The sequence below is a fragment of the Styela clava genome, chromosome 12, assembly GCF_964204865.1.
Source record: "Styela clava chromosome 12, kaStyClav1.hap1.2, whole genome shotgun sequence".
Lineage (NCBI taxonomy): Eukaryota > Metazoa > Chordata > Ascidiacea > Stolidobranchia > Styelidae > Styela > Styela clava.
The window spans coordinates 16,260,923-16,272,185 of NC_135261.1; the positions used below are offsets into that span (position 1 = coordinate 16,260,923).

The 11,263-nt window shown below is 33.1% G+C and overlaps 1 protein-coding gene across 1 annotated transcript; it reads left to right on the forward strand.

Moving 5' to 3' along the window:
- The first annotated feature begins 2,882 nt into the window (after positions 1 to 2,882).
- On the forward strand, positions 2,883 to 11,108 carry LOC120330316 (uridylate-specific endoribonuclease D-like). Its single transcript, XM_039397205.2, has 10 exons — positions 2,883 to 2,901; positions 4,065 to 4,155; positions 4,539 to 4,686; positions 5,082 to 5,158; positions 5,346 to 5,481; positions 6,292 to 6,491; positions 6,908 to 7,007; positions 7,215 to 7,353; positions 8,115 to 8,245; positions 10,538 to 11,108. Exons 2-10 carry the CDS (start codon positions 4,077 to 4,079, stop codon positions 10,659 to 10,661), a joined length of 1,134 nt encoding a protein of 377 aa, XP_039253139.1. The 5' UTR covers positions 2,883 to 2,901; positions 4,065 to 4,076; the 3' UTR covers positions 10,662 to 11,108.
- The last annotated feature ends 155 nt before the right edge of the window (positions 11,109 to 11,263 follow it).

Below are 11,263 nucleotides of genomic sequence, written 5' to 3' on the forward strand. Positions count from 1 at the left end.
TGCCTAATTATAATTAATTTATAGGCTCATTCAACGAGTAATTGTGAATTATATACTTGATCGGTTATGATATAATTTAGTCTAAACGTGCCGCAAAATAAATTCTGTCACGTAAAGAATATAATCGTAAAAACAGCTGTTTTGTTACTATAATTCAGAGAAGCGTCGCGGGCCTGATTATATTGCTCCGTGGGCCGTAGGTTGTGGATCCAGCAGTAAAGCAGGGAAATGCCCTGATACGAATACTAAGGTAGCACCCGAAATTTTGCATTTGCAATGTCTAAAAAAGCGTATTTAAGAAACTTAGGGTGTTTCCAGTTTTATTTTCAGTATTTTGTATTGCCGCTTTTCAATTTAGAAAATTTAGGTTGCCACCATTGACACCTACCAGAAAAATTATTCCTTGAACAACAACGACTAAATCCAATCGTTTAATTAAACGACGCGCAAGTGAACTGTCGCGTCACCTGTTACCAAATTTTCGAATAATAAATTGCTATTCTAATACTTGAATATTCGAATATGTGCCAAGCCCTACTCATTCAGTATCCATAAATTATTGACTCGATTAATTTTATATGAATAAACTTGCTTTTTATGTTTTGTGTAAATACTAACGTAAATCGTGGCTGATGGTTGGGTTTCGCAAAAACGTTTGCGGCCCGCAGTGAATTTCTGGCTCGTTGCGGACTCATTCAAACGCTCCGCGGACTCACTTGACCTACACAATACTTAAACCTATTTAGGAGACTGAACGACGACTATAGAAAGTAAAGTTTAATATATTAATATATACACTCTTCATCCCACAAGTTGAGTTGTTGGGAACAAAATGTTGCATTTATGTGCATTCCGTTCCTGAAAATGTCTTATTTCGACAAAATTGACATAGGCGAAAAACGTGAAATTTAACAACTTTCGAACTACAACAGCATGTTTATCCGATTAAGAGGGGCGAGATATTATTAATGATAATTATTTTAGTATATACACTCCTCATTCCACAAGTTGAGCTGTTGGGAACAAAATCTTGCATTTATGTTTAAACCGTTACTGAATATCGTCACGCTAATAACCGAATTGCGTAAGTCATTTTTGGCGATTTTGAGTTTTTTTTTTATAAATTAGGTATTTATGTGATACTGCGCACCTGTCTGTTAACTCAGATTTTATTTTAAGAATTCCGAAAACCATAAAAATGGAGATTTAATATAACATGCAAATTTGTTTCATTATTTCGTCATAATGAATTATCATTGTTACCGCAGGACTATTGTGACGTCACGAACGCAAAATAACCACTGCGAAGTATTTTCGAGTTTTTGCATCTCGGATTCTAGCTTAGCGCGTATTAATTTGAATTTATACTACAGTATAGGAAGGCATACACTTGTGATATTCACTGTCCGAGTCCAATACACCTTGGTTGGCTTTTATATTGGGTGCATTGCTGTTTTATTCTTTATATTTAATCTTAGTCTTATTTCGGTTGGTGTGCAGATCGTGTTATATTGATGAAATATATATTTTTAAGCATAAAAAATAATGTAATTGAAACTGATTATCTATTTTGGGGATTTAACATTGTAGATACTGAGAATTACATTCGTTTTTGAAATGTTTAGTTTTCAGGACTGGTGCATTTAGTAAAGTTGCAAAATTGCGTATGTCCCCAAGTCATAGACACATTTCTGCCTAAGTCACAGTGCGCCATTATGACGTCACTTAACTGTGTCATACAAATTAACTTGAATCCGGTCAAAAAATTGAACCATGGCAAATTATTGTCTCTCAATGGCGTAACAATATCATTAGGAAATTTTTTACGTTTTACTCAAAACTGCTAAAAATGACTTACGCAATTCGGTTATTAGCGTGACGATATTGTCCTATTTTGTCAAATCGACAATACTGTAGGCGAAAAAACGTACAATTTTACAACTTTCAAACTATAATAGCATGTCTATTCGATTGAGAGAGGCGCAATTTTATTATTGAAAAATTTAATAGTATATATGTTGTACATCATACGAGTTGAAGTGTTGGAAACAAAATTTAGCAGTTATGTGTAATCCTATACTGAATATGCCCTAATTCGTAAAAATCGACATAGGCGAAAAACGTAAAATTACAAAACATTCAAATTACAACAGCATTTCTATTCGATTAAGAGGGGCGAGATTTTATTATTCATCTCACAGGTTGAGTTGTTGGAAACAAAATTTTGCATTTTATGGGTATTCCGTTATACTGAATATGCCCTATTTCGTCAAAACCGACATAGTCGGAAAACGTGAAATTTCACAACTTTCAATTTACAACAGCATGTCTAAACGATTAAGGGGCGAGATTTTTCATTATTGACAAATAATATAATAACACAAGTTGAGATGTTGGGAACAAAATTCATTATTGAAATATCAGAATTATGTAACAAATTTAACGGTGGCGCCTGATTCTCATCAAATAATAAACTTCTCATTGATGATATGTGCATGACTGGTGTGAGCAAAATGCATTTTTTAATTGCCACTCTTTTCGTTATCAACCACAATAACAAAATAAATAAATAAAATTTTGATACGACGAAATAAAAAGGTTGGTTGTATCCGCCGAACTGGCGAAATTCAGTAGTCAGTTAAAATGGTCCAACAGAGACATCTAGCGACAGAAACGTAATTCATAAATTCACTCGTTGACGTTGATTATTCCCGCATTCGTCATTGGAACAAGTGCAGTTTCAAGTATTTCGTGGAGTCTAGAGCAGCCGCAAAACCATGGCGGGATTTCCAAACCATGGCCGCTATGACCAAACCCACGGCGACTGATTTTTTTAGCTGCCACAAACCAATAGCGAGCTGCCGTGGTTACCCTGGTCACCCTGATGGTGATAAATATAGGGTAAGTTGGAACACTTTTCTTATGAATACAATTTTGATGTATTTGGGGTTATGTTTAGGTTTAAGTAGATATAATTCCGCATGATAGACTAAAATATTGTACATGACTTTGTAAATATACCGGTAATAGCGCCATAAAACCATGGCAAGAGACGCCACGGTCACATACAATTGTCATCGTGTTGATAAAATTCCACAAACTCTATCAACTCAGATGCTAGCAGGAGCTTAGGAATCAAATTTATGTTTAAGATATTATGTTGCGCTGTCACACTTTTGTTTGCCTATCTTCTGGACTATATTTATATTACTTTTGTTATCGTGTATTTGTTTTTTTATTTTGGTGGAATACAACACTCGTACTTGCTTTTTGATTTTTCTTGTGGTCAACCTAAGTGTCTCTTGTCGAATACGCCCCCGAGGCGCCTGTTAAAATGAATTCAAATACACATGATAATCTAGAAGTGTTACTTTGCACGTATGTTTTAAATTACATTATATATATAGTTAAAAACTTCTTATTTAGATGTGCAGTAATAATATTCGTGTTAAGTTGGGTTGTAGTCTTTTGTCGATGAAAATAGAACGAATCTCAATCCGGTTTACGATTTGTTATTTCGCAATTGAACTCGGCCTGAAACAAAAATTGATTTCAAATATAATGATCTTGAGTTGTTGAAGTACCGAAGTAATGAGGTGTTGATGAAACTTTATTACATAGCAGCTGTAGCCTATATGACAACTCGTGAACACATAGAGTGGCAAATTGTGATGGATGCGTTCTAATGTTCAAAAACATGGTTTTAATCCGTTAAACAAATAATTTCTTGAGTGTTTGAACCGGATTCGTGTCAGAACCTCTTTGCATAAACACGCCAAAAAAGTACAAAAACTGATTATTAAAAATAGTCATACAGTAATAGTGGAGTGCAAGAAATTAATAGATTTGAAAATTTAAGTTATCAAAGGAATAGAATAAAGGAAATTAAAGAAGTGTTTGTTTTGTATTTAATTAAACTACCTTTATTGTGAGTTAATTTACGTTCTAATTTCAATCTACCATGTGTTCCTTCGAAATAGATTTAAAAACCATTCATTTCGCAGAAAAATTATTAGCCAGTAGGATTCCAAGAAGCTACTTTAAATTATTCTTTATTGTTTCAGTGAATAAGGTTGATGGCGTATATTATGAATAGCTTCGTACAGATTTTCATCTTCTTGATTTGTAGTTTCGTTGGGCAAGTCATTTGTCAAGGTATGTGTAACATATTACGAATTCGTTCTATGAGAGAAATATATAATTTAGGGCGTTGAAGATTGAACAACATATATTGCATAATAATGAACTCCGTTCACCACATCTTGATCTCATGATGAGTTCTTTTGCGTGATATACGGTCTATCTACAACCAATATCATATTTATATGTACCTAACTCAATATACAAATACAATCATTCAAGTTATGTATCGTACAGCAAATCGACTTCATGTAATAAATGTATGACTGTGTGTCTGATCTATATGTGATTGGCTGTGTGCGTACTGTTGACTAAACCACGTTTCCAATCCTATTGCTTATTTTTTGTCAACGTCTATATATATGACTGCATTTTTTTTTATCTTGCCGTGATTCCAGGTGGAAGCGTTACAGATTTGGTGGGTTGCGAAGGTAGATGTTTTAGCAGATACAACAGTTCGTTTCCATGTCAATGCACTAAACGATGCATAGCGCACGAAGATTGTTGTGTCGGAAATAATGGTTACCTTAAAACATGTCAACCTATGTAAGTGAAATTAGGAAAATATATTAGTTTCTATAAGTTAGATTTCCAAGTCCAAATATAGAGTCTCTTGCCATGTTTTTATGGTAAGATAAATAAATTGCAAAGATGGACTGACATCTATTGTTGTGTCGAAAGCTTCAACTATATTTAAATTTTTGGAATGAGCATTTGTTCAGTTTTGACTTATGGATTATGACCGTGCTGATGGAGAAAACTGGAATTTTTTGCATTTATAACTTTAATCCGACACGACTATTGGATATGAAGTTGACCTATAGATTATTTTGTTATTAATGTGTTGTTGTTATAAGGCTATTACCAAAATTTGTTTTTCTTTAGATTTCATATTTGTTCCTCTTCGTGTCCATATACTTAGCATTTCTCCTTTGTTTCAGGTGCGCTGAAAAATGTCAAATTTATTTGCCGGACAAAGAAAAATGTCAAAAGTGCGCATTTACTAATGGGAGTTGTGGTAAGACGGCATATTGCGATAATATATATTACATACAATGAAAAATGAGAATAGATATGTGCAAAAAACAAAGAAGTGGGAATATAAAGCCAATCGATAAGATCGGCAGATTGAGGCAAAGTGGGCTTATGCTGTGCTTCAGTCGTTCCTACTCACATTACCTATAATGAAACTTATTTTATTTCAGTGACAAACAAAGAGATATTTGAATTTTCTAAACGATTGTGGAAAGAAAATACATTTAAACCTCGATCTACGGATTTTGTTATAAATAAACAAGGTTTTACAACTGACAAAAACACGACAGATAAAGCTGATGAAAAGTAAGTTGTAATCGTTGAATGATAACATAATATATATATATATAAATTCTGTACCAATTTCAGTGTTTTAAGCTTATTATTAGCTATAGGGTCAGAAGTAAACAAAATGAAATCAAAGTTGGTTTTTAATTACTATATTGTGATTTCTTTCTCGTTGATTGTATATGACTGCGATGTTTTCCTTCAACACTTTAACTTTCTTCTAGTTTCAAGTTCAGATCGTGTACATTGTACAGCATTGCTCTAAATATATTTCTTAATTAGCCCATTCAAGTAGCCAAAAGATACATTAATTGTTTAAAACGCTTGAAGCAATTTCTATTTAAAGTTATTCGTTATGTTGTTGTGTATTCTTATTTATTCCCATTCATTCACATCATTTGAGAACAAATTGAGTCTTTTATTAAAAGTGCTCATAAGCGTGTACATTTGAAAAAAATAGGAAACTTATCAAAAATACTCAAATTAAAACATCATTTATCAATATCAAAATTTTGCGTTAAAATCTGTGAATAATGTGTGGCCATGTGCGTGCATGATTCAAAATTTTTACCCGATTTTATTTGGATTTTCTAAAGTCCAAATAGGTATAATAAGTGTTTGGAAATGCAAACTAATAAAATCTGGTCAGCCATATAGAGGTATAGATGACCTTCGTGTTGAATGATAAGAAACAAGAATAAACTTCCCTAACGAAAATACAATCACATCTAATCATGCTAACCTTTGCCCTTTACTTTAGTCATTGTCTTTTTGGGGGTCTGATTGATTATTATGAATTTATCGAAAAACATTTTTAACTTTCAACAGATTATTCACCTATGTAGATGAATCCATTCTGCAACTAGAGTCATTTCAAAAACTCATTGCTTTGTTTGACAATTATGAAAAATCATTAGGAATAGATGAATCCTTCATAAACAACAAGAAGAAGGAACAAAATGATTTCATCAACTTTGTTCTGAGAACGCCAGTTGGAAAAGCTCTACGACAATTTTTATTCAAACATGGTAAGTTTTAGAATAATTATGAAATAAAGGATGATGATTGCTTTCAGGACACGAAATGTACATTTAGATCGTTTTGTATTATGTTGTTGTTGTTAGTCATTCTTATCTTCTTATGGTTTTGAAAAAAAATGATTTATTCATCAATTACCGGACCAATTGCTTTAAAATTTTCAGTGGTCAAAGATTGTATTACATTTATTCATTTCAAAAAGTTCTGTGGGTCTATGAAAATTGTTATGTGCGCGATAACCTCATCACGCTTGATTGATTGAGATTTTATCAAATATGATTGAATAACCAGATTTAAACTTTTGATAATTCAGTATGACATAACCAATGCCATCCGACTTGCTTAAACGTGACCACACAAACTACAACCCAGTGTACTTAAATAGTTGGTTTTTAATTTACCACAGGCTTGTCAGGATGTGGCAGGACAAGCGATTTTAAAAATATTTTACGAAAAATTTGGTTTGAAAATTTTTCAAGAAAAAAAGGAGCTATGGATACGAGTGGGTACGTAGTTCGTAAGCTACTGAGTATTTTTACAGACTTTGAGATGAGACTGTAAATGGATTTCCAATTACTTTAGCATGATAAAAATCGCATTTTCTTCAAATAATTTTGACTTGAATTTATCAAAAGTGTAACCAATATAATGCTCGCTCAACCAATCATCTTGTTAGCGAGTTTTCTATTCAGAACGGCAACAATTATTTTTAGGTTTGAACACGTTTTTCTTGGAGAACATTATAATAATAAAACAAGCGGTTTCCATAACTGGGTGAGATATTATCTTCTCGAGAAAGACGAGAAAATTAACTATATGGGCCACTTGGATACACCGGAAGACAACTTTGCGGTGAGAAATTAAGTTGTTCTGAGATTCCGTTTTTTATATTGTTTTCCTTCTGGCTATGAAGGCTCGTTTTTTTTTGGCAAAAACATGAATTAAGATATATGAATGACATAGAAAATTAGGTTTCCGTACCGTAACTATCTTTTTTATATCGAAAGTTATAGATATAATATGATAGGATTTACATATTTATCTCGGCGGAGAGGAAAGCCGATAAGGCGGCTTAATCACATGGCAAACCACGGCCTCTCGTCCGGTTACCAGTCCATGTCGGGTATAGGATTAGTTAGCCCGGTATTTGTTTTCAGAAGCATGGACTTGGTGGTAGAGGAAGCCGTAAATAATGTTAAATGAGACAGCAGTTGACAATGTTAACTTCATTGCCTATTTTAAACACATTTATCAATAAAAAATCCTCTAAAGGTTGCACTATTAGAGTATAAATCATATCTCGTGAGAAGGTTTTCACAATGTCCATCAAAATTCAAACTTCATTGACCAGCTGCTGATGTAGACATTTAAAGCTCTTGGAATTGAATCGTTTGTCATTTGTATCTATTACTTCCATTTAAAAATACGAAAAGTTTAGGAATTTACTTCAAGGCTCTGTTAAAAATATTGCACTTACCACTTGTCGCACTTTTACAATTCAAATATTTAAAAAAATCATAAATTTGCAAAGCAACCTGAATGTTTAATATTTATGTTATTAGTTTCAATCCAGCCATCTTACAAACATTTATCTATGGGAAATTTTTTCACAGCCTGGAAGGCAACGATTGCAGTTTGTCTGGGAAGGACATCGCAAGCGTTTAACGTCATTCATTGTTGGGACTACTCCAGAATGGGAATTTAGCGTTATCACTTTATGCTACTTGACGAGGCCCGGCATGAGGTAGATTCTAATAATAGTAGTCAGCTCAAAGTATTTTAGAAAGGAAAGAATAAACATATGCTAAATAAAAAAAATACTCAAGGATCTGTCCAATTTTATTACAAACACATTTTACAATTTTGTTATTTATTTATTTAATTTCCAATTCGTCTCACGTTTGTGTAACAGTATACAGCCGTAGAATTTAATGAACTTTAGCTCACTGTTTCAGCAAGATTCACCTTCTCAAAGAATACATATTACATTCGCCCATGCCATGGCATAGGATCTCAATTCCTAAGGGACAATACGTCTCAACTGAATATGTATCGCAACTCAGTGACACATGCCATTGATGATGCGTAGACAAATGTATTGCCAAAATCTCATTGCTCTATACAAGGACAACCGAAACAAGTATTAAATTATAGACCTATATCGATTCTCTCAGTTCTTCGAACAGAAGTATTCGAACGCACAAGAGATTAATGAAATTTTTTGTGAAGCACGATGTAATGAATAAATCACAGTTTCGCTTTCAAAGCAAACATTCCCGATCACATGCAATTTTAGATACGGTATCCCATAATATTAATAATAAATTGGAAGAGGAAGAAAGAATATTTTAGTGCAACATTTTTGGACTTTACAAAAGTCTTCGATACTGTCAATCACAAAATCCTAATTTAGAATCCGTGGCATTATGGTATTGGTGCGGTAACAAATCAACTCCTCATCAACTATGTATACTATAAGACTGATAGATTCCAATATGTTCAATCTTGTACATATTGCTCATATTCTTTGCTTGTAACCCACAAGGTTCTTGTTTATGAACCTCATTATTTTTAATCCTAATTAATGATCTTGCTCGTAGCTCCACATTATTTTCAAAATTGTTAAATAGAAAAATAGAAAATTGGATGGAACTTAACAAACTGACATTAAATGTTAATAAATCAAAAACTATGCTGATAACTCCCAATAAGTACAAACATAAAGACTGTCTGAATATTCATATGAGGGGTAGAATTCTCGAAAATTCTCATTCGTTCAAATATCTTGGCATCCATATCGATAATAAAATGCACTGGGACATTCATATAAATAGCATCGTTGTTAAATTATCGAAGTCGGATGGAATGCCTTATAAGCGTCGGCGGTACACATCCATATTAATTTTACGTATGGTTACTTTGCCTAGTTGCAGACCCATATTCTGTATGGTATTGCAGCTTGGGGTTCAGCAAACAACCCTTATTGCATCTAATTGAAATTATTCAAAACCAGGGTATTCGTGCTATTACTGATGCGGGACCTCGGCCAAATCAGAAAATATAATTGGTGAAAATTAAAGATATTTATAAAATTGAGGTAATGAAAATTATGCACCAGCATCATAATAAAGAGTTGTCTGTTGCACTGACTTGTTATTTTGTGAAACGAATGCAATTCACTCATATGCAACTCGGCTATTTTCCAATAAGCTCCCATTATGTGACTTGCTATTCTTCGAATTGTACTTGAAATTCCATGAAGTTCATTCAACTTTGGAATATGCTCTCTTTTGCAATTCGTTCCAAGAACTATATTTTATTTAAACAAGTATTGAAATGTTTTTTTTTATCTCGATGCTAATATTTCTCAGTGAAAATCTAGTTGATAATTCTGCTTTCAACCTTGCTCTAACACTCGTCTAAAATGTATTCATGTATTGCTTTACCAACCCCAAACTTGGATTAACTGTTGCGGTTGCTGGGAATTTTTTCTCAGCTATCTCGGCTTTGCAGCCTCATGCTTGACAACAATTTCATTATTGTGATTGCGCTCACTCGAGCACGACGTTGCGAGACAAAACTGACATATCTTTTCACTTCACACTTCTTTTCTGACAGACTCGATTTGATGGATATTTTTACATTTAAATATTTCTCTCCTGACTTACTCTCTCGATGCGATTTATATTTCCCATTTATACATTTCTCTCTCGATTCAATTTACGTTTCCCAAATTTCTTTCATCCAACATGACATGTTTAATTAACAACTAGTTGAATTATTTGACGTTTTTGACATCTTCTGCTGAACTTGCTTCTGCAATTATGGTGTCGCTGACACGATGACTTGATAGTCTTTCGCGGCTCCTCGTCAATTGCAGTCGAAGCATTGTGTGTGTTTTTTTGGGACTCGATTTATTAGTATTTTTGTTTACAATGTTTCATGTATGACGAAAATAAAATATCTGAATATCAGTTGAACGACAATGCCTAACAGTTATATGTTCTCCGTCTATCACATTATTTTTTGTACTTAGGTGTAAAGTCTCATTAGAAGACTTGAATGGAAGCCCATACGATGTCGAAATTCAGACATACACATGGAGCAGAACCGCACATCAAAATGGGCTGCGTTATATCGGTACTGCTTACGTGTTATGAAGAATTGAGAGCAAGCAGAAAAGCGTAAATCTTGTCTAATATCTACCTAAAAAGAGAACATTAAGAATAGAATTAGCCAAAACTAATAGTAGCATGTACACATTGAAATTTATAATATCTCACGCGAACTAACAAAATTGACGGCAAAAAATATTAACTTTGAATGTCAATGCATGGTTTGTCACGCATGGTTCGATTTTGCAATATTTGCCTATTTGGGATGCTATCTTTTAATCAATAGGCTTTTTTAGAACACGGGGCAACACAGTTTAGTAATTGTTGCAATATTTATATAAAAAAAATTATAACTTTAAAAAAACTGCTAGGAATAATGAAATTTCTTGTTTCAAGTTCGAACAAATATGTTTGTGGGGTAATTTTTTACCTTCTTTCTTGATAAATCGTTCTGCGTAGCGACAAAAATCATTTTCAGTCAGGTCGTAAATTTGATATTTTCTGCTCTTTTACTTCTTTATCGTGCCTGTCCAATTATATAATACACAATAGATATATCAACACCAGGATCCATGTGAATTGATTTACAGTATATATATATACTAAACTACAACATAAAAATATATATGCTATTTTATATTTCATGA

Excerpts from the sequence above, each read along its gene's own strand:
- LOC120330316 (XM_039397205.2), top strand. The coding sequence starts at position 4,077 with ATGGCGTATATTATGAATAGCTTCGTACAGATTTTCATCTTCTTGATT. Across the intron at positions 5,159-5,345 it reads ATTTACTAATGGGAGTTGTG|TGACAAACAAAGAGATATTT; the intron begins GTAAGACGGCAT and ends ATTTTATTTCAG. Across the intron at positions 7,008-7,214 it reads GGAGCTATGGATACGAGTGG|GTTTGAACACGTTTTTCTTG; the intron begins GTACGTAGTTCG and ends AATTATTTTTAG.